Source organism: Rhinatrema bivittatum, chromosome 4, assembly GCF_901001135.1.
Source record: "Rhinatrema bivittatum chromosome 4, aRhiBiv1.1, whole genome shotgun sequence".
Lineage (NCBI taxonomy): Eukaryota > Metazoa > Chordata > Amphibia > Gymnophiona > Rhinatrematidae > Rhinatrema > Rhinatrema bivittatum.
Window position 1 is genome coordinate 391,538,396 of NC_042618.1, and position 23,208 is coordinate 391,561,603.

General features: G+C 39.2%; 1 protein-coding gene across 5 annotated transcripts in view; it reads right to left on the bottom strand.

The window, feature by feature from the left end:
* Positions 1-732: 732 nt before the first annotated feature.
* Positions 733-23,208, bottom strand: part of CADPS (calcium dependent secretion activator) — a 1,086,201-nt gene continuing 1,063,725 nt past the window's right edge. For 4 of the 5 annotated variants that reach the window (XM_029601011.1, XM_029601008.1, XM_029601007.1 and 1 more), the window contains 2 exons: positions 10,878-10,982; positions 733-1,664 (listed from right to left, as the gene is read on the bottom strand). In XM_029601011.1, coding sequence (XP_029456871.1) covers positions 1,485-1,664; positions 10,878-10,982 — 285 coding nt within the window. In that variant the 3' untranslated portion in view covers positions 733-1,484. The remainder of the gene's footprint in view (positions 1,665-10,877; positions 10,983-23,208) is intronic. The other variant, XM_029601010.1, reaches the window with a different exon arrangement.

Below are 23,208 nucleotides of genomic sequence, written 5' to 3' on the forward strand. Positions count from 1 at the left end.
TGGATTGGCAATGGGAAGCAAAGTAGGTTGATAGATAGAGAAGGGGGAATAAAGGGATAGAGAGTGAAGTCTGGGAAGGTCAGTAAAGGAGCGATGAGAGATACTTGGAGAGGGATAGGGTGGCATGATAATAGGTTATGAAGCAGGATATATGGTAAGTGATAAGAGAGGGTTCCCAAATTGTATTATGGAGCATGATGGTGGTAGCCTATTTGGTCCAGTGGGATGGTCTGAAGTTTTAATGATTGTTGGGTTATGTTATCATGTTGTATATGTGGTGTTATATGATTACTGGAGTATACTTCATGATACCATTTTTTTGTAAGCCACTTTGGTTAATTGTATCAATTTATAAAGGTGGTATGTAAATGAATAAAATGGAAAAGAAAATGGAAATGAAAATGAAACATAAAAAGACTTGGACATTTGAATAGTTATTTATTGAGAAGCCACAGTTCTCACACTTTTATAAGTGTAGGCTTTTGTAAGGCAAAAGCAAGATGGAGCCACTGTTCTACACAGAAAGAAAATGCTTCTGGAGGGGACCCCTGACACATGCAGCAACTAGTTAAAATGCAATGTACATGGCATATATAAAAACAGTTGTGAAACATAAAGTAATGGAGATCAAGGTTACAATCTACAGAAATAAATATTGTATAGTATTATAAACACAGTTTATAGTCTAAGATTGTTATTAAAGTTGTCTTTTTTACATACACGGTTATTAAAACTTAAACAAAATGTAACATTTAAAAGAGTAGACATCAACATAAAACAATTGCTTTGACTGTAACTTGGTTCTTGGTTCTTCTAGGATGTATTCCATAGTGATTAAGATTAAACAGTTGTGGTTCGTTAAGACACTAATCCATTCATACAGTATGTAGCCTCTACCTAGTTATACTGTAGGTTTAAGTAAAAGTGTATAGTTTATTGACAGGAATTCAGAATGATTCAAATATCAGTTTTCAAGGAGCCACAAGAATAGAAATTCATTGGTCATAGCACAACTTTTCTTTTGAAAATAAATAAATACATAAATAAATAAAACAAAACCAAAGCTTGTTTTATTTGAAGCAACTGGCATTCACACAAGAAGAAAGAAAGAAATGATAATATTGAATTCAGTCATCTTCACAACATTTTACCATCAATGTATATACAGTACATTAATGAAGCATTGTACAGTTGTTTATAACAGGGACACACCTAGCATATTTTCTATATATTTTCAATTAACAGTATTAAACAATGGTGCTCCATATTGCTTATGAACATATAGATTCAAAATTAGGAAATCAATGAGTCAAATAGAGGTGCTAATCTTATTATCACACATCTAAAATGGCAGTTGTATTGGTAAAATTTGTATGGGCATTCAGAGTTGACAGAAAATTCCCTAATGTGGCTTAACTGATTAACAGATTAGGTACATGCACTGCTTGCCGGCTACAGTCACTCGGGCCTCTGCAATAGAATATCTAGTCATCCTCTTCATCTTCTTCATCACTGTCCTTCATGGTTATTCCCTGAAGACCTCCACCTTCACTAACAGAGGCAGTGGCTTCTTCTACAGTAAGTCGGTTTCTAATTGTTTCATATGTTTTGCTGTTTAAAGTTGAATCCAGTACGCCTTGCAATCGAAAATCCCTGTAGGTTTTCTAGGAAAAGAACAAATGCATTTGTAGGGTGAAAGCCGAGGTATGCTACAAGCAAGACGCTCCAACAAGGGTGCTGTGAGGCTCTCTGCCCTGAGAGGTTTATGACCATGGTTCATCGAAAAAGCACAGTTTTATGAGGTTTATGGTTTAATTTTTTTGAAACAGCTCCTGAGGAAGTATTGGCAAATTGTCGGCCGTTGTTGGGCTTTTTGATAATGAAGTGCTTCTAAGACATTTTTTTAATTGCTATAAAAAAATTTTAAAAATTGTTTTTCCTTGCATCTAATGTCCCAGCATATGAGTGAGAAGACTGAGTGGCCCGTACAATGTAGGGCACATTGACTGGCTTGCTGAGATTTTTGGGACTTTTTTTCCCTCAAAACCTTTGAATTTGTTATTCTGAAAATTCCCTTGCAGGATAATTTCTGTATAAAAACTGGATTTTGGTTCCCTTTTGTTGAGTAGGCTCTTCTTTTTTCATTAATTGAGACACGATAAACAAGACCATATTAGAAAGTACTATCTAATTAAGTGATTATCTCCACAGTAGTGGACTCTGTTGTAAGATACACGTCTGCACTTTGTGTCAGATGCCTCAGGTCAGAGTTGGTGAGAGTATCTATCCAGGTGAGAGTTCCAGTGGGATTGCTTGCCATAGCCTGCTGCAACTTTCAGATGTTTGGCTGGAGGACATGATTTGTTTTATAATTTAATCTAACCTACTCACCACTCTTCTTGTGTCTCACCTATTTTTATCATCCCTTTTGTGCTGAAAGTTATTTGGGGTCAGCATTTCTAATTTCCTCTCATTTGTGACCCTTCTGTACCTCTACATTTAGCATTCTGCTAGCTATGGAATGTCTAGTTTAGGTTCCACATTTTCAAGCCATCTACTGTTTCTATAGGTGGAAATGCTGATGTACAGCATTGGGAAAACCTAAAGCATGATATCAAAATAATAGAATTTACACAATGGTGCACGTATGAGCCTCTTGGTCCAATACATTAATAGAATATTTAAGTTTTAAACATTCCGGAACAGGGACTCTAACTGTGTAATTTCATTGTGCAGCACCAAACAGACTGCTGTCGTTTTATAAATGATTAAAGTTATTATTAACATTAAAGAAACTCACAGCTTTATTTAGCTTCCAACATGGAAAGCAAATGATAACAAAGGACTAAAACCCTACTTAATGCTACATTATTCCCATCATTAGCCTCAGGTTTACACAACATAAATGAAATTATGTGTTATAGTCTTAAATCCAGTGACTCTGTGGATTACTTGAATTGTTTCAATTACAAACCCTGCTTTCTGAGTTATACAACACATTAGCGGAGGTCTGCAATTTAACACACTTTCTTTCTGCCCAGGAATTAACATGGCTGCCAAGTTTGAAATGAAACACAAAAACAATATACACTCAGTGATTTAGGATCCTTTTATGCAAACCATAAAAATCTCAGGAATAATTGTATTTTATTTATTATTCTGAAAGAGAATATGAAAGATGCAGTCTTAATTGGGTTTGGAATTAAGACACTAAAAATATGTCAACATAAAAACCATATCTTCAGAAATTGGCTACTATGAACAGACTGTACTAGGTTTTTCACAACTCTAAAATGACAAAAGTTGAATTTGACCTGGCTAATGATCACAAATGTGGTCTCTTCTTTGTTAGGATGTTAATATGGTTCTTCTAACTTTGGGGTTCTACGTACTTTACCAGTTTAAAATTCAGTATGATCATATCAGTTATTTTCCAGTTAAAACTCTGGCATTAATTTTGGTTTTAATGCTCAGTGTATGAAAGTAGTGATATGAAGTATGCAGCAGCTTTGCGATAGCCACATTAAAGACAGCTTGGCTTTAGTTATGCTATTGCACTCTGATTTTTAGATTTCCCTGCACTAACTGACCAAAAGGGTAAAAGCCAGTTAGCACAGGAAACCTCTCTCTCTACTCCCTATCCCCCCAAACAGATCAGGCCTTCCTGGCTTCCCTTCCACCTTTATCTCCCCAGATGACAGACAAGCTCACAGTCCAGCCTTCCTGCCCCCTCATTCCCTCCCCTTGATCTAAGAAGGGCCTTATGGGCCTCCCTGGATTACAGTCCAACCTTCCTTGCCCACCACCCTCCTGAAATTGTTGTGCTTTCCTGATCTCCCCTCCCCCCCCCCCCCCCTAGCATTCAAGATGGTCCTTCCAAGCCCCTGAAACCCCCACATTCACACCCAGATCCCCATTTATGTGGTCAATTGTTCCCTACCAAATCTTTGCTGGCATAAGGGAACTGGTTTCCTTTCTACCTGCTGAAGTGACAAATCCAAAATGGTGCTACCGACATTCTGACCTACATGTGCCTTGGCAAGTGAAACTCATGCTTTCCTTTTTCACCTACAAAATGGCATTCTTGTGCTTAGGGAGGAAACAAGAGAAGAAGGTGAAAGGGAAACTCCCCCTACAGAGCTAATGACGTACGTGTAAATGAATCATAGAGGTGGTATTATTAGCTAAAGTACTGAGATTACATATGTTTCTTAGATACTTCGATACCTATCATTATATGAGATGAATTTATAAGTTTTACATGCATCCATAAAATATGTAGAATGTAAGTATAGGTATGTAAGATGTATGTAAGGTGAATGTAAAGGAAAAATATGCTTACATTTTGGTAAGAGGCATCTTGTGCATATTGTAGGTTTATTCACTGCCTTATCCAATTAGTTTCAGGGTAGCTTATAAAAATATATACCATTAAATACAATAATATATATAAATGAGATTCTAGTTGTTAGACTATGCAAAGTGTTTTTGAAATGGTAGGCACTGGCACTTTAAAAAAGGCTTTTGCAATGGAAAGTTTCACCAGTGTTTAAAGGCAGGATAAAATTACTAATTTATTTTTAAGGTATAATATGAGAATGTAAAAAATGCAGGTCTATGGCAACTAATTTTCCCATCTTCCAGGGACTGTGAAAATGTTTATACATTATGAAAATCACTCCCCTAGGAAATAATGAGATTTGTATGGCTGCAGTAATACCAACAGGTAGACATATTTATGTCTGCCAAATACCAGAGGCAAATAAATGGTGTGCATGTATTTGGGTGAATAGGTGTTTATGACCTTGTCTCTGGATGGTTAATAGTAATGAAGTGCATATGAAGGCTTTTCCTTCTGCATGCTGAGGTAGATCTTAAAACAGTACGTGCACGCGTACTTTTGTTGGCGCAACCGGCGCCAACAAACGTACACCGGATTTTATAAGATACGCGCGTAGCCGTGTGTATCTTATAAAATCTAGGGTCGGCGCGCGCAAGGCTGCGCAAAATCGTCAGCCTGCGCGCGCCGAGCCATGCAGCCTCCCTCCGTTCCCTCCCGCATCCCTCCATCTTCCCCTATCTACCCTACCCCCCAGCCCTACCTAAATCCCCCCCTACCTTTTGTTGTGCAAGTTACGCCTGCTTGAAGCAGGCGTAACTTGCCCGCGCCGCCTTGGCATCCCCCGGCACAGGCCACAGTACCAGGGGACTCGGGACCGCCCCCCCCGCCCGCCCCCGAACCATCGCCACACCCCCGGATTACCGACACACCCCCGGACACACCCTCTCCTGCCCCTTTTACAAAGCCCCGGGACTTACGTGCATCCTGGGGCTTTGTGCGCGCCGGCGGCCTATGCAAAATAGGCGCGCTGGCGCGCAGGGCTTTTAAAATCTAGCCCACTATGAATATCTTCTCTTCTTTATGGCTAATATCACCTTGGATGACACTTTCTATTTGAGTTTTTTCAGGCATTCACCCTCCATAGGAGTAATTTTCAAAGAATACGAAGTCTGCAAGTAGTTTATACCCACAGACCACACAAATTTTCAAAACTAAAGTATGCATGTGCTTTTGCTTTGATAATTACCCAGGGAAAACTGCCCACATACATTTACACTTGGAAATAAGTATATTCAGTTTTCCCGGCAAAATGTATGAGCATACTTTTTAAAATTAAAAAATAATGGGTAGATTTTAAAAGGGCCGTGTGTGTGTGCCATTTTATAAAACTACTCTTCATGTGGGTATGTCTGCACACATATATTATGCATGCTTGGGAGAGAGAGAGACTCAGTATGATATGAAAATTCTAACAAGAAGAGTTGATTTGTATACTGCAGCTCAAATCAACTCCTTTTCATCACTTATAAGGTCTACAATTCTTTAATGTCAATTTTACAACGGATATCTCTGAATGTGTCTGTATCACCACTACCCGAAAACTCACCCCGACTCAAAGTGCCCTGTTAAAATGGTCCATATATAGAGTATCAGACTAAACCTTATAAGGACCCTCTCCCAGCAAATTAGGAGTTATGTCAGTGCTTTTACTTTTCTGGATGCATGTACATCAATGTACACGCACCCTTCCCGGATATTTAAAAATCACTCCAGTGCAGCCTACTTGCGTGCATATGTGGCCATTTTTTGCACGTGCAAGGCTTTTAAAATCTACCTCTATTTGCAAAATAGAGCCCTGCCCTAATCCCATCCTTGGGAATGCCTCTCTGGTATAAGGGGTTAAAAAAATATGGGGCAGATTTTAAAAGCCCTGCGCGCGCCGAGCCTATTTTGCATAGGCTTGGCGACGTGGGCAAGTCCCAGGACGCGCGTATGTCCCAGGGCTCGAAAAAAGGGGCAGGGCGTGGGTGGTCCGGGGCAGGGTGGGGTGTGGCCAGAGGCCTCCGAAGGCCCACTTGGCCGGCACGCACAACCTATGCCTGCCCGGAGGCGGGCGCAACTTAAATAATAAAGGTAGGGGGGGTTTTAGGTAGGGCTGGGGGGCGGGTTAGATAGGGGAAGGGAGGGGAAGTTGGGTGGGGGGGAAGGAAAGTTCCCTCTGAGGCCGCTCCGATTTCGGAGCGGCCTCAGAGGGAACGGGGAAAGCCATTGGGGCTCCCCTAGGGCTCGGCGCACGCAACGTGCACAAGTGTGCACCCCCTTGCGTGCGCCGACCCCGGGTTTTATAACATGCGCACGGCTGCGCGCGCATGTTATAAAATTGGGCGTAGATTTGTGCGCACAGGGTTGGACGCACAAATCTATGCCCACGCGTAGGTTGGAAAATCTGGCCCTATATGCAGACAGGCCATATGTGTATATTTTTATTCATATATCGGGCAGACAATTTTATAAAAGCCCATTTCCACAGGTAATGCACTGCTTTATTCATGGAAATTATTTTTAAAATTGCCCTCCATATTTAAAAAAGAATGTGTTTAATTTTTTCTTATTGGGTATTTTTACTTTGGATTTCATGGTGCTACTGACAAAATTCATTTAAGGTTGTTTGTGCTAGATGAAAATCTTAAGCATAAATACAGATATATATATAGGATTTGAATGTTAACTATTTAATATTAATCCTTGTCATTTTCTCTGGTGATATTATAGTAATGTTAATAGAGAAGAATTGATAAAATACCAATGTGAAATACACAAATTGATTAGTTTTGAAATCAGTATTTCGTTTTTCTTTTAGCTGTGTATGCACTTCAGCCAGTTGCTAAAACTCAGTCTCTCTCTCAGGAGTGGTTTAAGTTATCGGATATTAAGTCCAGTGGGCTGGTCAGGCCACAGTGGACCCATCCCCTTATAAGTGCAGAGGTTCACAAGCCACTGGGAGAAGGGGTTGCCACCGTTATCATGGGCACAGCACACCCTCTTGGTGGACCATTCCCTTAACCCTCTGTGCCTGCTCCCACCTTCTCAAAAAGAACTCCCTACCCCCTTTCTCCTGGGACAATATTTCCTATATTTCTCCCTTGGTCTCTCCAAAATCAAATTCTACCTTTTCTTCTTCTGACTTCTCATTTTTTTATTTAACTTGACAATCTGACTACTCTTTCTTTTTATGTTCTGCAAGGAACTTTGGAATAATTTTTTTTTCCAACCTTCATTGCATATCAAGGCTATGACTAAATATTGCCACCATCAATTGCTGAATATATCTAAAATTCACTGGATTTAATACCCTCTCAAACTTTCACTTATGGTCTACTGATCTCTTGCTCAGATTCTGAGTCTTGCCTTGCTAGCTTTCCTTCCTCCTCACTCATTGCCACTTCATTGAGTCTAAAACTGTGTTTGGATTATTCATTTTGAACATTCTACCTTTTATTGGTTCCCATCCCTTTGCATGCTAGAAGCATTTGTCCTTTTTCATTCTGATCTTCATGCTTTGACATTTCTATACTGTAAGTCTTAAAACCTTCCTTATGTCTTCCAATCTTGATTGATATTTCTCATTATTTGCCTTTTAGAATTTATTTCCTTATTTCCTAATTATTCTCAGTATAGGAACCAGCTGCCTTTTATCTATTTAGTACAAAAATTTCTGGAATAATCTTAGATCATAGTGAATAATTCATTTAAATGATAATTTCATATGCAGGACTGCTTATCACAGCTTTTGTGATAAGAGTATACTTAATTCAAAAGCTTTTGCAAAAGGTTAAATTATAGTGATGGAAATAAATGTTCAGCATACCCACTTGTTCCTATTTGACTTCATGCTCTAGGCCTATGAACATTTTTATTAAGTGAAATTTATTTCCTCTGCCACTTAGACTTTTATCAGCTGGTAGGTATGAAGATTTAGAATGATTTAATGAAGTAAAGGTCAACATACAAGTTGTAGGTAATCCCTTTTTATTGGACTAAATTAATACACTTGTAATTAGTTTTAAAGAGTGAAACTCCCTTCATAAAGCTAGTACAAACTGAATCCATTTTGTATTGACCAGATGAAAAAAGTTAACTGATAGTGGCTCAATAAAAGAGTCATTTACAACTTGACTGTCGACCTTTAGCCCAGTGTCTCTATGTTGCTGGTCTCTATGACAAGTACATTACTGTATTCAATAACCTAATTAAGCTTCTGATTAGTATAGTAACACAATGATGGCTTTTATATTTAGTTAGCTTCTCTCAACTCCAAGATACACTCTTGAATTATGAATATTATTACAGAATCTGGGTGTTAATATTGCCCTATAGCATATAGAAAACAGCATATAGAATATGATGGCAGATAAGGACTGTAAAGCTTATCTAGTTTTCCTAAATTATTTAATAATTTGGAGAATGTAATATTAATGTTTCTTTTCTGAATACACTCCAGGATTATGTATTTATTTCATTTTTATTTTTATGCAGCCTCTTCCTAATGTTATACTCAAAGCAGATTACAAAAAGAATGATTACTTAGAATTTGTTTGCAATAATTATTCAAATTCCTATTTTTACTGATAAGTTTTAAGATTAATAAATGCTCTATATGGGTAAGGTAAAGATACTACGGGAAGTTCATAGACTAGAGGTATAAATAACCATGTAGGTTTTAATGCATGTTATTATTAATGGATGAATAGAACATTTACTTATGTGTCAAAATGATTTATTGCTTGTAAGAGTCTTCAATGTGATCTATATCCTAGGGTTCTGTGGATGATATTTGACTATAATACTATTGTCTGATATTTAGTATACACTGACTGTGTTAATATATTGGATTTTTGCAATTTGTCTTATGTTTTGTGTCTTATATACTGTCTTATATATTTTTATCTACGTATCTCCATTTTGAGAATACTATAGAAAGGTGGTATAAAAATGAGATTAACTAAATACATATTTCAATACTGACAGAAATGATTGGAATCACTTAATTTGGTTTCTTGCCCGCAAGACAGTTTGTCTCATGTTGGTCCAGAAATTAGTGCGTGTTAAAACTCCATAGGATAACTGCCTATTCCAAAATTTAGGTGTTCCTGTCCTTTTCGAGCAACTGTGCCCTGCCATCCTTATCTCTCATGGAAAGTACCTATACTAGTCTGATGTTCCACTGGGAACTGAGTTTGCTTTTCTCTTTGGAGACTGGGTATTGTCCCAGGAAAATGTTTATCCTTAGTTATGTTTATTATTAGATGGCTATCAAGTCAAAATGAGTGTAATTTAATTTACAAAATCAGATTTGAGGAACAGGATGAACATTATTTTACAAAAGATGCTTGACATAGGTATGAAATGGTTTAAATGATTATATTTTGTTAATTAAACAAGAATTGTTTTGCTACTTGCAGGAGAGTAACTGATATTCCAAGAAACACTATCACTCACTTTAAAAAATATATAGAATAATATGAGATTTATCTACTTATCAATCTTCCTGTCTTTCTGTCTTGCAATATTTCTGTTCAAATTATATTTAAGATCAATTATTTTTTTTTAGCTCAGAGCCTTCATGGCTGCCGAAATCTCTTTAATCTCAAATTTTAGTATAAAGTTTCATTTAAATAATGAAATAACTACATTCAACAAAATCTCAGAAACTAAAATGAAAATGGGAAGAAAACAAGTCATGTTCTTAGCAAATGCACATTACTAAAACGGTTTCTTTTGTCTTTTATTAGAAGATTAAATGTAATGCATTACTATTGTAATTTATTCATGCTGTGAATTTGCTCTGTGCGTGCAAGACAGTATAAACATTTCAAAACTACTAAAAAGCACTAAATAAAAACTAAAATGATCAAAACCATATTTAGCCCCCTCCTGTGACCTTATTATTTCATGGAAACCATTGTGATTTCACACTGAAATAATTATCATTAGTCCAAGAGGCACACACACATGCATAGGAATAAAAACCTACTTCTAGGGTATGTTATCTCACCTTTGTACTCCTTAAAGTTCTTTGTATACACCCATTGTTAAAGAAACTACATCAATTAACCATATGAATAATATCTATTTGCATTTGGCTAATGATTACAAAACATATCTGAAAAAAAAACCTGGCAGCAAACATCACCAAAGAATTTTATTTAAAAAAAAAAACCAAATTTGAATTTATTAAACTAATTTACTAAATTGTAAAAGACATTGACAAAAAATGATGGTCCTACCTGTTCATGACAATTTAATGCAATGAATCTGATTAGCAGATAAATTACGGGCAGTACTTAAGAAAATCTAGTGAAAACCTTTCAAAATCTGTATTTTGCATTAAAGAAACAATGCATAGGTGCACTGCATCCGGTACTGATTGCACGTCAATATGAAACTATATGCACCTTCAAATAACAACCATCCGTGCAACACTTTTACTATCAACGGCAGAATTTCTGTAAAAAGGTATCGGAATCTGTATTACCTTCACCATCCTAATAAGAGTTTTCAATTGATAAATGTGAAGCTGCAGGTCCATGCGGTCCGTCAACCAGGTGCAAACAACATTCATTGAGCTGGTGTACCATTGCTGAAAAAGAGACAAAAGTTCTCCAGCACAAAATCACAATTATATCTGCCATCAGTACATAATCTGAAAATACTGAATTTCAGTGAAGTTCAATAATACATGCACAGATAAGGCGTTTTCTTGTTGAGAGTGACTTATTGCATCAGATTAGCTAGCCTAAAATTATTAATATTTTCTTGCAATTAGATGATAAAAAGGTTTCCTACTATTTGGCAGCTCTTAATGTTATGCAGCTAAAGCTCCTTCATTTACAATATTTTTATAGCAGTGCTACCACTGATCTCTAGCAACGAAACCGGATAACAGCATTACTTCTCATTTATCCACATTGTGACTGTGCAAGGTCAAATTGGTTGACTTGATTTGACACTACTGAGTTTATAAGTTCTTTCAAATGTCTTCCTTTCCTTTAGCCCTGACTGCACTCACTATGACCCTAGCAGTGGCTATGTCAAACTGCTTTTTGGTCTCTGTTTTTTGGTTAATAGCAAAGCCAAGATCTGAATCATAAACTGAGGATGGGGCTTCTTCCTGGCCATTTGACCGAGACTGAGAATCTGCATTGTATAGAGGAGGGTTTAATGCCCTGCCATCTGACCCCACTGGGGATACAAAACTGTTTGGAGCCAGGCCATACTGGAAAGATTAAACCTCTTGTTTAAAAAAATAAAAATCACCTTTTATGAAATTTCCAGCATCATCATAAGGAATCAAACTTAAAATTGTAAGGGTTAGTTTACTGTCCACCTTTGCACTAATCTAATTGAATTGTATGTTTGTCTTTTAAGACTGACACAGTCTGGCATAACAACATGCACTAGTAGTGTGATCTGTTTCAATTTTACTATGAAAATTAGGAAAAATGTAAAGACAAACACAAATGAGCTCACGTCAAGCTGTTGAAATCATACTTCCCCTTAAGGGGGTTAAATTTTGCTTCTTGTCTGTGAAAAATGCTTGCAGCTGTGTCATTGCAGGCTGCCACCCCTGCAGAGCAGGAAGTCTCTGGAGTGCTACACTTTTATAAAACTGTTCATATAGTCATAAATTTCACTCAGACATATGAACAGTGTTATAAAGTGTCAGCATAAAAAAAAAAGAATATTTTTTTAAACTCCAACACAGCTCACATTATAGAACCTCCAGCAGTATTCATTAAACACTGCAAGCAAATTAGGACATGTGTTTTTATAGAAAATTTATGTACTGTTTCTAAGCAAGGCATACTTCCTGGTATATAATATTAATATTATATACCATATAGATAGTATGAATAGCTTGCCATATATAATAATCTATATTTTATATCTAGTCATACATGTACAGATATGTGTGTGTGTGTGTGTATATATATATATATATATATATATATATATATATATATATATATATATATACATATATACACACATACACACAAAACCTATGTTTAGAAAACCCTATTTTGTTTATCATACATGCTTCTATTTCCATTAATTTAATTCTGATATGCTATGTAAAAAAAAAAAAAAAAAATTCCTTGGAAGATAAACTTGCTAACTGATGCTGGCTCCTAAATTCATTTTTGTCTTTGGAATTTTATTTTTAGCCTTGTCCAAAGGTTTCTTTTATCAGCTTTTATGCTGGTAGAACTGCAGTAGCTGGAGAAGCTGAGTAACATTTTTGCAAGAAGCCTTAGGTGTGATTAAAAAGAAGATATCACAGTAAAAAAAATAGAATATCTAATTTAAAAATAATTTAAACATTTTAGTTTTGCTCATGCTGACAGCAAAGTCAAAGAAAGGATGCCAAGATGGTAGAAAAGAAAAATAAATTATAATGTAAAATACAAGTTGCAGATTTGCAGTTATAAACAAAAAGTGGTGCAGTTTAATTTTCAAACAAAACTTACCTTAAAGTCTTCCTTTCATGCTTAACCTCAGAGGCTTAGCCTAGCAGTATCCTCATATATAGATAACCTCATTAAGATTCAGTAAAATCAAAAATGAAAAATTCAACTACAGATTTCAATTCCAGCCACCCAATGACATCACATGCAAATATTAATGCAGTTAAGGTCAACAGCAAAGTTGAAATCTAGGTCACCGAGCTTGATTCTTATTGCTTGCATGAGATTTCTCCACATGCTCTAGATAAAAACTGCAAAATAACTATAAAACCCCATGTATAGTCAGGGCTCTATTCTGTTTATTAACTATATGCCTGATCATTAATCTGTATGTACTGCAATACGGAAATCAAGCTCTCCCTTCGAAATGCTGCAAAAAGTGGCATTGTGCCTCCAGTATATATATGTATGTTTTTCTGAATAGATTCCAAATATATGGAGGGTTGCACATTTTTTAACAAGGCCTGGGGAGAGAGGATGACAGGGAGCTAGTTCAAACAAATCACATGTATGCTCCCCTTCCAAAAGATTTTGTTACCTGGGATGATAAGATCCCGGTTAACATACTGCTACAAGAGTAACTGGCAAGGAAGCAGCAGATCACCCCAGGCCTCGCTGGATCATGGCATCACCACAAAGGCACCAGTTTTACACTGATTGTTTTTCATAATATTAACCACCAATTGTTTGCTCATTGCATAGGCTTCCATGCCTTTGCTTTCTACCTATTTTTAGTTATTCGTGGAACAGATTTCATATTGTGTTCTGTGGTAAGAAATGACTACCTCCCATTAATAATGATCGAGTTTCTCTCTTTCCCTCTGATTGTACCCTGGGAATATGGGAACATATCCTACAGCAGTGCAGTTTTGGAGGTGTTCCCTTCTATCCTCCAGTGTCACAGATGGACATTATAATATCAGATGATTTTCCCCATGAAAAGTTTTGTTTCAGGGAGGCCCTGAATGGGTATCCTCGTCATGACATTTAGAAATCCACACTGTACCCTTGATATTCCTTCTTACAGCTTTGATACAAGCAGATGGACAGTTTATGATGAGGTCTTACTGAATCTCATCAGTTTCAATGTATCACTTAATGAAGGCTACCATTTGGTGCTAGAATACTGTATGGCAGACATATAACTCAGTAAGTTATCATGGTTCCTTAACAGAATAACCCTCTTTCCCTGAAGAGTATATAGTTCAATATGTCAGTAATTTAAATATCTTCTTTAATTTTGGCTCTTTGCTAGTATGCACCCAATATGTTTCTTTGTTCTACTGGAGAACAGTAATCAGCTTATGCACTCACTCAGTTGCACAAAATATAAGTATGGTCATAAAATATGCTAGTATTTAAGTCCATAAAATGTCCTTTACTGTGTGAAACACCTCCACTTATCCCTACCTCTTTTTTTTCTCACAGAGGCCAAAGAGACAAGTATCTCTGTATAAGTGTTCAAGAGGGCAAAATCTGCTGAAACAGTGCCACAGTATGGAATCTTAAATCAATCAATTCTGATCAATCAATATATACCATGCATATTTGTATTTATTGACAGCATTTCTGAATAGTTATATATTACAATGAATTTTAGCATCTGAATGGAAGATCACAATTGTGATTATCTTTGTAAATGGCGAGTGCTTCTGTACAGCACTGCTCCTCAATCCCTGTCACCCACTCAGCCATAATACTACTAGTCTAATAGTACTAGTAGTCTTGGTGTTTTTTGGCATAATGGTAGCTAGGCCATATTGTGACAAACATATGGTTAAAATGAGCCATCCCAGCAGCAAGCCAATTTTCAAACAGCCACATTTTAAGGTTACTGCCTTTATAATCTTGACATTCATGTATTAATTTCATTTTGCTCTTTTTAAAATGTATAGGATAACATGTCGTATGTCGTGTAGCGCTATAGAAATATTAAGTAGTAGTAGTAGTAGTATATCAGCCATACTTAGGCTCACGGAATCACTGCTGGCCATTCTTAAGTTGGATATGACTATTCACAGTAAGGAATCAGTGAGTATTATAAAACTTTGTATAATACTTGCTGTAGATTGTAATCCACAGAAAAGAATGGAGTAGGTTAATCAATACTTAATAAGAGAGGACTAACCCACAATTATGACAGATATTTGTAACAAATTAAATGCATCTATGGGCAAGTAATTTCATGAGTTAAATATCAAAACGGGCAGATTTTAAAAAAGTATGCGCGCGCGTACTTTTGTTTGCGCACCCGGCACAAACAAGAGTATGCCGGATTTTAATAGATACACGCATATCTTTTCAAATCTGGGGTCGGCGCGGGCAAGGATGCGCAAAATCGGCAGCCTGCGCATGCCGAGCCACGCAGCCTGCCTCCGTTCCCTCTGAGGCCGCTCCGAAATCGGAGCGGCCTCGGAGGGAACTTTCCTTCCACCTCCCCCCACCTTCCCCTACCTAACCCACCCCCCCAGCCCTATCTAAACCCTCCCTACCTTTATTATAAAAGTTACGCCTGCGCTGGATGGCTGCCGACGTGCGATTCCCCGGCCCGGGAGCAGTTTCGGGGGCCTCGGCCACGCCCTTGAAATGCCCCCGGGCCGGAACCATGCCCACGGCCTCACCCCCGGAACGTCCCCAAATGACGTGCTGGCCACAACACGCCCCCGACACCCCCCCCCCCCCCCAGAAAAGCCCCGGGACTTACGCGCGTCCTGGGGTTTGCACGCGCCGCCGAGCCTATGCAACATAAACTCAGCACGCGCAGGGGGTGGAAGGGGCAGCTTTTCGGGGGTTACGCGCGTATCCCTTTGAAAATCTGCCCCTATCTGTGTCAATTTCAGCTGTCCTAGGCTTTTCAATTAAAAAAAATATATATTTTATCTGATGTAGGCAAAATGTTTTACGTTATATGTAGCTGCTTTCACATTACATCAGACATAAAAAGGGGTTGAATTAGCATGTTTGAAATTTGTGAGCAATATCTTTTACTTTGTTTTTTTTTTTTTTGTTTCGTTTTGATTTTGTTTCATAAATGGGATGTTTTTGTTCCATTATAAAAAAAAAATGTTTTATCTTTGTGTTTAAAACCAAAGGGTCGGATTTTCAAAGGTTATGAGTGTAAATCCCGGGTCTTACGTGCGCCGGGCCAATTTTCAAAGGGCCTGGCCACGAGAGGATGCATGTAAGTCCCGGGGTAAGCAAAATGGGCGGTCCAGGGGGCAGGGCAGTCTGGGGGTGGGGTGAGGCGGGGCTAGAGGCGCCTGGCACAGTGGCCATTTGCCGCTGTGCTGGGGGATTGCGCGCCGGCAGGGTGCCGGTGCGATCAACTTGCTCTTGCTCAGAAGCAGGAGCAAAAAGCAGGACAATGAATTTGGGGGAATTTAGGATAGGGATAGGGGGAGGGGAAGGGAGGTCAGGCTAGGGGGTTGGGAAGTTCCCTCCCAGTCCACTCCTTAATTGGAACGAACTGGGAGGGAACTGGGGAAGGCCCCGATGCGTCGCTGCGCATATTTGCACATCTCTACCCTCCACCCCCCGTGGGCACCGACCCGGCATTTTCTAACATGCACGTGTCCATGTGTGTGCGCCGGGTAGCGCATAATGTTTTAAAATCTATCCCAAAGGCGGTAGCAGCCATCCTTGAGACTCCTTTCTTGTGCTGTAAAAATCACAATTCTAAAACATAAAACAAAGCCCTGCGAGTGTTTGTCTCCATTCCCCTTACGCACCTGGATCTCCCTTCCCCCAGCTCACCTGCAATCCCCCCCAGATGCTCCTGTTCACCAGTATATAAAATGGCACCAGGGCATCTGCAGATTGCTCCTGCCCCATGAAGATGCTTACAATGGTGGGTAAGCTGAGAAAGGGCTGGGGTATGCAGTGAGATGGGGAAAAGACCTGGTGGGACTTGGTTTTATTTTTTAGCATCTTGATTTTTGTGGTGGGAGAGGAGGGCCCACAGGGTTGGGTTGCTACTGCCTTTTATTTTTTTGCTAAATAATTACATTTCATTTGTTTTTCTTTTGCTTCATTTTCAAAATGTAAATAGGAAAGTTCACTGAAATTTCCTGTTTTGCTTGAAAGAAAAGCACATCTCTACCTAACTTATGCTAATGAAACCCATTTCTTTGTTTATTACCATATGTCCAATACATGAACATGGATTTTTCTGTGACATGACACCAGAGATCTCCTAAATGGCACAAAAAGTCACACTAATAGGATGAAGACAGGCAGGACAACAGAACTCTTAGGTTCAATCTACTAAATAGCAGGGTCAATTTATGAACAGCCCACATAGTTGCAAAGTACGTTGGCGATTTTAACATAGCAGAATGAAATATGGCACTTTTTTTTCTGAAAAGGTTAGACAAGATCAATTACTTATTAGTAAGAGAGCTACTTCTGATTTTATAAGTAGAGGAATGTATTATGCAGGGAGTTCACTATCAACATTTATTTTTCAGCTTCTCAGTAACGATCTATGTACAGTCATATAATTAGCCTGCTGACATCTGGCCATTGAGAATAAGAATGTTATATCTGATCTATTGTATATTATTAGCATTTTATTCTCATTACCCCACAGCCTCAGAACTGCAGAAGGAAATTTATGCTAAATGTACTTGAATCTCTTTCAATGTATCTATATCTCAATCTCTCTCTCTCTCTATTTATATATGTATCTGAGATCATAATTCAAAAGATTTGTTCATCTAACTTAGGTGTTAGCAGGACAATTCTTCATGGTATAAATTACTCTTCTGCTGACAGGTAAATATTTTCCGGGCAAATAATTTCCCCCACAAAATTTAGATGCACGAAAAAAGCCAGGACTGGAGGTATACCTAGGGCACAGTAAAATGTTAGCTGGACAGTGCTGATATTGCTGTCTGGCTAAAGTTACATGGGTAAGTCTGATCAATTTGAAAGGCTGTCCTAAAGTTATCCAAATAACTTTATTCATATATAATCAGCATCAGACTTCTCAGAATAAGTCCCACTAAATATATGGTTAATTTACCTGCTCGCTGGTCTGCTGAATATCGGGCTTTCTATATATGTATATACGGTAGCTATAATGTCTATTCATATATATATAGCTGTGTCTCTATATATGAATAGACATTATATGCTTGCATACTCAGGGTTACTTTTTACTCAAAGACCTGCAAGCCTTTTGAAAATCCTGTGGCCAGCGAGTACTGGAGCAATTCATGTACTTTAAAGATGCAAAGTATAGGCCGGATTTTAAAAGGTATGCGCGGGCGTACATTTATGCGTGCAACTTGGCGCGCACAAATGTACGCCCGATTTTATAATATGCGTGCACAGCCGCGCACATATAAAATCCAGGGTCGGCACGCGCAAGGGGGTGCACAATTGTGCAACTTATGCACACCGAGCCACGCAGGCTTCCTCCATTCCCTCCGGGGCCGCTCCGAAATCGGAGCGGCCCCGGAGGGAACTTTCCTTCTGCCCCCCCCACCTTCCCCTCCCTAACCCGCCCCCCAGCCCTAAGTAACCCCCCCTTACCTTTATCCTATAAGTTGGGCCTGCCGCCCAATGGCCGGCCTGCGATCCTGGGCACAGCAGCAAATGGCCGCTGTGCCTGGAGGCTCCGACCCCACCCCCGGACCGCCCAGCCCTGCCCATGCACCGCCCCTTTTTTCAAGCCCCGGGACATACACGTGTCTCGGGGCTTGCGTGCATCACTGGGCCTATGCAAAATAAGCTCGGCGCACGCAGGAGGGTTTTAAAAGGGTTACGCGTGTGTATTACGCACATAACCCTTTTAAAATCCGCCCCTATGTGAGGTAAAGTATGTGCTGGGACGTCAAAATTAAATCCTTACAAGTATTTTAGAATTTCCACCCCACCCCTTTTATGCCACAGCTATAAGTTTCCATACTATGAACAAAGTGGGCATTTAGGGGAAGTCAGTCAATAAGGTTAGCTTAAACTGTTTGGATGCTATATTTAAATTCTCCTTATTGACTCCTTTATAAATATCTATATATGTAGATAGATACAGATATGGATAGATAGATAGATCAATAGATAGATATTAGTGAAAAGTAGAGATGTGAATCGGAACCGGAATCGGTTCGGTTCCGATTCAAATCTTATAATTCTTATCGTCCGGCCCAATTGGTTTTTGTTTATCGGCTGCGCCCGATCCGATAAACAAAAAACCCACCTTGACCCTTTAAAATCGACCCCCTTAGCCTCCCCCAACCTCCCGGCGCCATCTTTAAAAATGGCGTGGGCCATCCAGTGCTCCTACCATGTGACAGGGGCCGGCCAATGGCACGGACACCCTGTCACATGGTAAGGGCAAAGGGCCATTGGCACCATTTTTATTAGTGGCAGCCGACGGCCCGAGAGCGGGAGATCGCTCCCGGCGCCCCCACTGGACCACTGGGTAATTTTAAAACATTTTTTTGGGGGGGGGGTCGGGAGGGTGGGGGAGGCTAAGGGGTCAGTTTTAAAGGGTCGGGGTGGTTTTTTTTTTTATCGGGCCATTGGCATCATTTTTATTAGTGGCAGCCGACGGCCCGAGAGCGGGCGATCGGTCCCGGGTCTTCCACTGGACCACCAGGTGATTTTAAAACGTTTTGGGGGGGTTTGGGGGGTGGGGGAAGGTAAGGGATTAGTTTTAAAGGGTCGGGTTGGGTTTAGGGGTTGTTTTGGTGTGCTGGTTTCCCCCCCCCCCCCAAATAACTCCCGTTAGTGGACACAAACCTGATTAGCGATTTTTCACGATAAATCGGGGGAATTTCTATTGTATCTCACTCTTTAACAATTTTTGACGATTTAAAAAATATCGGATGATATTTTAAATCGTCAAAAAACGATTCACATCCCTAGTGAAAAGTGCCTGGTGTTGCTCAGGTAGTCTGGTTTATATTAGCCTCTGTGTGTATAAATCTGTGTGTGTGTTAGCCTCAGTCTGTGCTTGTGTGTGCGTGTGTGTGTGTGCAAGCCTGTGTGCGCACTTGTGGAAGCCTTTGTGTGCTTTTGTGAGTTTGTGTGCTTGTGCGTACTAGCGTGAGCTTGCTTGCACCTACGTGTGTGTGTCTATGCCTGCCTGTCCCTATGTTGGAGAGCGTTAAAGACAGGGCTTTGCAGACAGAGCATATTAGCAAACATTAACAGGCACTGCTCAGATTGCCTGTTCAATAACAGCTTGTGTATGTGGGTGCCTGTGTGAGTGTGTGTCTGCCTGCATGTTCAAGTCTGTGCCTGTGTGTGTATATTTGCCTGTATATGTGCGACAGTGCTTTGCAGATAGAGAATATTGTCTTTGCACATTGCATTTTCCACTGTCCAGGCACCAACAGGTAGCCACAGACAGGAACAACAGTGTGACTGACATGACAGACTAACCAACCAATGTACACAAGCCATATATAAGTATTTATTTAAAAGACATACAAGAAAGGCAAGTAAAGAAGAAATAAATTAATAAAACCCCACGAAAGGAATTCAGTTTTAGGAAAGGGAAGGGGGTCCTCGGTCCCATAAAGAGGAAAGTATTTTAAGTAGAAATGTTTTTAGATGTTTATTTTTATTTTAATGTCTACCATGGTTATGCTAACGAATAGAACGGTTTGTTCCTTTGTATGATGATTTTAGCCCAACAATGCAGTATGGATTGCTTTGTGTGAGTGGTAAAATTAAAAATAGTAAAGGAAAAAAAAGGCTTACAATTTCAAATGACTCATGTCCCGAATTGTAAGAGAGTGACAGACCAGTGATTTCTGTCATTAAAATGACAGACTTTTCAGACTACCGAGAAAGAATTGTTTCTCCAGAGCTATGAAAATTGGAAGGAGCATCTTAGCCTGCTGGACATTTCTAGTGGAGTACTATATACCAGACAGCTTGTGTTAACAAAGGCCAGAGGTGAACTCGTACGACAGCTAATTATTCAGATCGCTAAAGTAACACCACAGTCTGCTTGTGATGGAGAAAAAAAACAAATGCAGAGGAGAACTGCTCAGTGGCTGGTTAATAAGTGTCTTTATTCACAGTGCTGGGGTTAATTTTTTATTCAGACAATAGAGCTAATCTGTTTAACGGCACACATTATATTCTGCCCTATTGCAGTATCAACTCTGTGTGCTGTGTTTTAATAAAATAAATACATAGAAAGGTTTATCTTTGACATTTTGAGTAATGAGGGGAAATGGTCCACTCTATCTAGGAGAAACGAGGGGAAATGGTCCACTTTTTCTAAAGGAGAAACTAGCTTGGTATGTCCCACATCAATAGTTATATTCTAGTCATGGGGGACTGTTCCCTCTGCAAAGAGATGCAGAAAAACTCAATTGAGGACTAGGGCTTTTTCAGTGGTGGCTACTTGCTTGTGCAATAGGCTTCCACTGGCACTTAGGTTGGAGCAGAACTATCTCACTTTCAGGAAGATGATTTTCAGCATGGATTTTTCCTTGGTAGGCCTTTTAAAGCAGCTGCATTTGAAAGGACTGAAGAGTTTTTAATATTGGGAAGGGGCAATGTTGGGATTTAGCTAGGCTGTGGGATGGCAGGGTTATGACTGGCTAGCTTAGCTTCAGTTTTGTTTTAATTTGTTTTAATGTTTTATTGTTATGATGTCTTTTTATATGATGACTTAATGATCAACCATTGTAAATCACATTGGGCAACCCCATTTGGATTGGGATTACGGTATAGAAATTGAATAAATAAATAAAATATTGTCCAGGATTCTTTTCCATACAAAAAAAAAAATAATATCCATTCCTGCTCTAAACTCCAACTGCAGAAAAAATTATCAAAGGATCCCAAGAGTAGATTAAATACAATATTTACTTGATATCACTACCAGTTTTATCAGATAATTAAACTATCAGAGAAGACCAGCAAATCTATTTACCTAGAATCTATTTCTTTGAGGGAATTGTCCTGAGTTGTACAAAAGGAAATTTGTGTTTAGATTTTAAGTTTATCAAAAAATGTACCCAAATGCCACACAAAATTACAAGTCACCAAGCAGAAGATTGTATGACCATATCTAGTGATGTCTGTTCAGCTTGCCAGGGTGTGCACTACTCTTTCCAGAAGTTCTCTTGTAAACTCTTAGCTTTTTATCTGAGAGAGTGGTTGATGCCTAGAACAGCCTACCAGTGTTGGAATATAAAAATACCTGGCACAAGCACAGAATATGGCAGTAAAGGGCGGGGGAGAGGGGCAATAGGTAGAAGAAGATCTGAAAGAAAGGGACATGCTTGAGACAGTTATGGAGGGTGGTGGTGGGAGTAGGGTTGACAGTTCAGATGGTAGGCATGAGGGAGAGAACTGGTATTGGTTTAAGCAATGAGAATTTGCATGTTCATCTACCCAGGTGGGAGAAAACTAGAAAGTGTGTCCGGGCAGACAAGATGGGCCAGTTGTTTGTTTGTTTGTTTTTTTTATCTCTCATTTACTATGTAACTATTAAAGCAAGCAAATACATATTTTAGAAACTGAGGTAAGACTGAGGCAACAGATGCACATTGGACATTTCAGATATAAAATACAGAAGATAGGCACCTCTTAAAATCATTAAAATGGTCTGATTACCAAGGCAAAACAATTCACAGTACCTTGCTGTGTTTCATTTACATCCTTAAAGCTGTATTGTCTCTGCACCAGCACTGTAAGTGCCTTAACAGTTACAAGTAAAATAATATTTATAACAATAAGGTTTGACTTTGTAATAGATAATTGTTGACATCCACTATTCCACTTCAGCAGAAAGCTGAACTTCTGAAACCTGTGAACATACAGCCATCAAACAAAGTTACAGAAATAACATACTTGTCTCTGAATATATAAATTGTAAAAATTGATATGAATAAATCTGCAAGTTGCACACTGATAGTGGCACGTTTTATGAAGAACTGGTGCTGGGTTCCTCTGCTCTTGGGGAGGTGGTGTCATTACACATACACTAGAACACCTGCAAACCCCCAGTTTCTTTCGCCAGATTTGAATGGCGGCATGACCTCCTGCTCTCTGCCACGAACCTTGAGTTCACACTCATATTTTACATGTTACAGGAAGCCACAGCTCGCCCCAGGGGTGCCGCAAACAGAACCTTGTAAGCCAGATGCAGTGCTGCCTCTCGATGCACCTGAAGAGTTGCATTTGCCATTCAAAAGCTTGCACACTGGTAGCTTAAGGTCACTTCAGCTTTTGTGCAGAGCAAGACAAAACCAGGAATGCTCATAGGGCTGGGCTTGTCAGCAGGGAGGCAGAGGGATTACGAGAAACCTGTGACTCTGCCTCTTTCTGCCTTTGCTGGTAGTTTTTTTTTTTTTTTTTTGTGTGTGA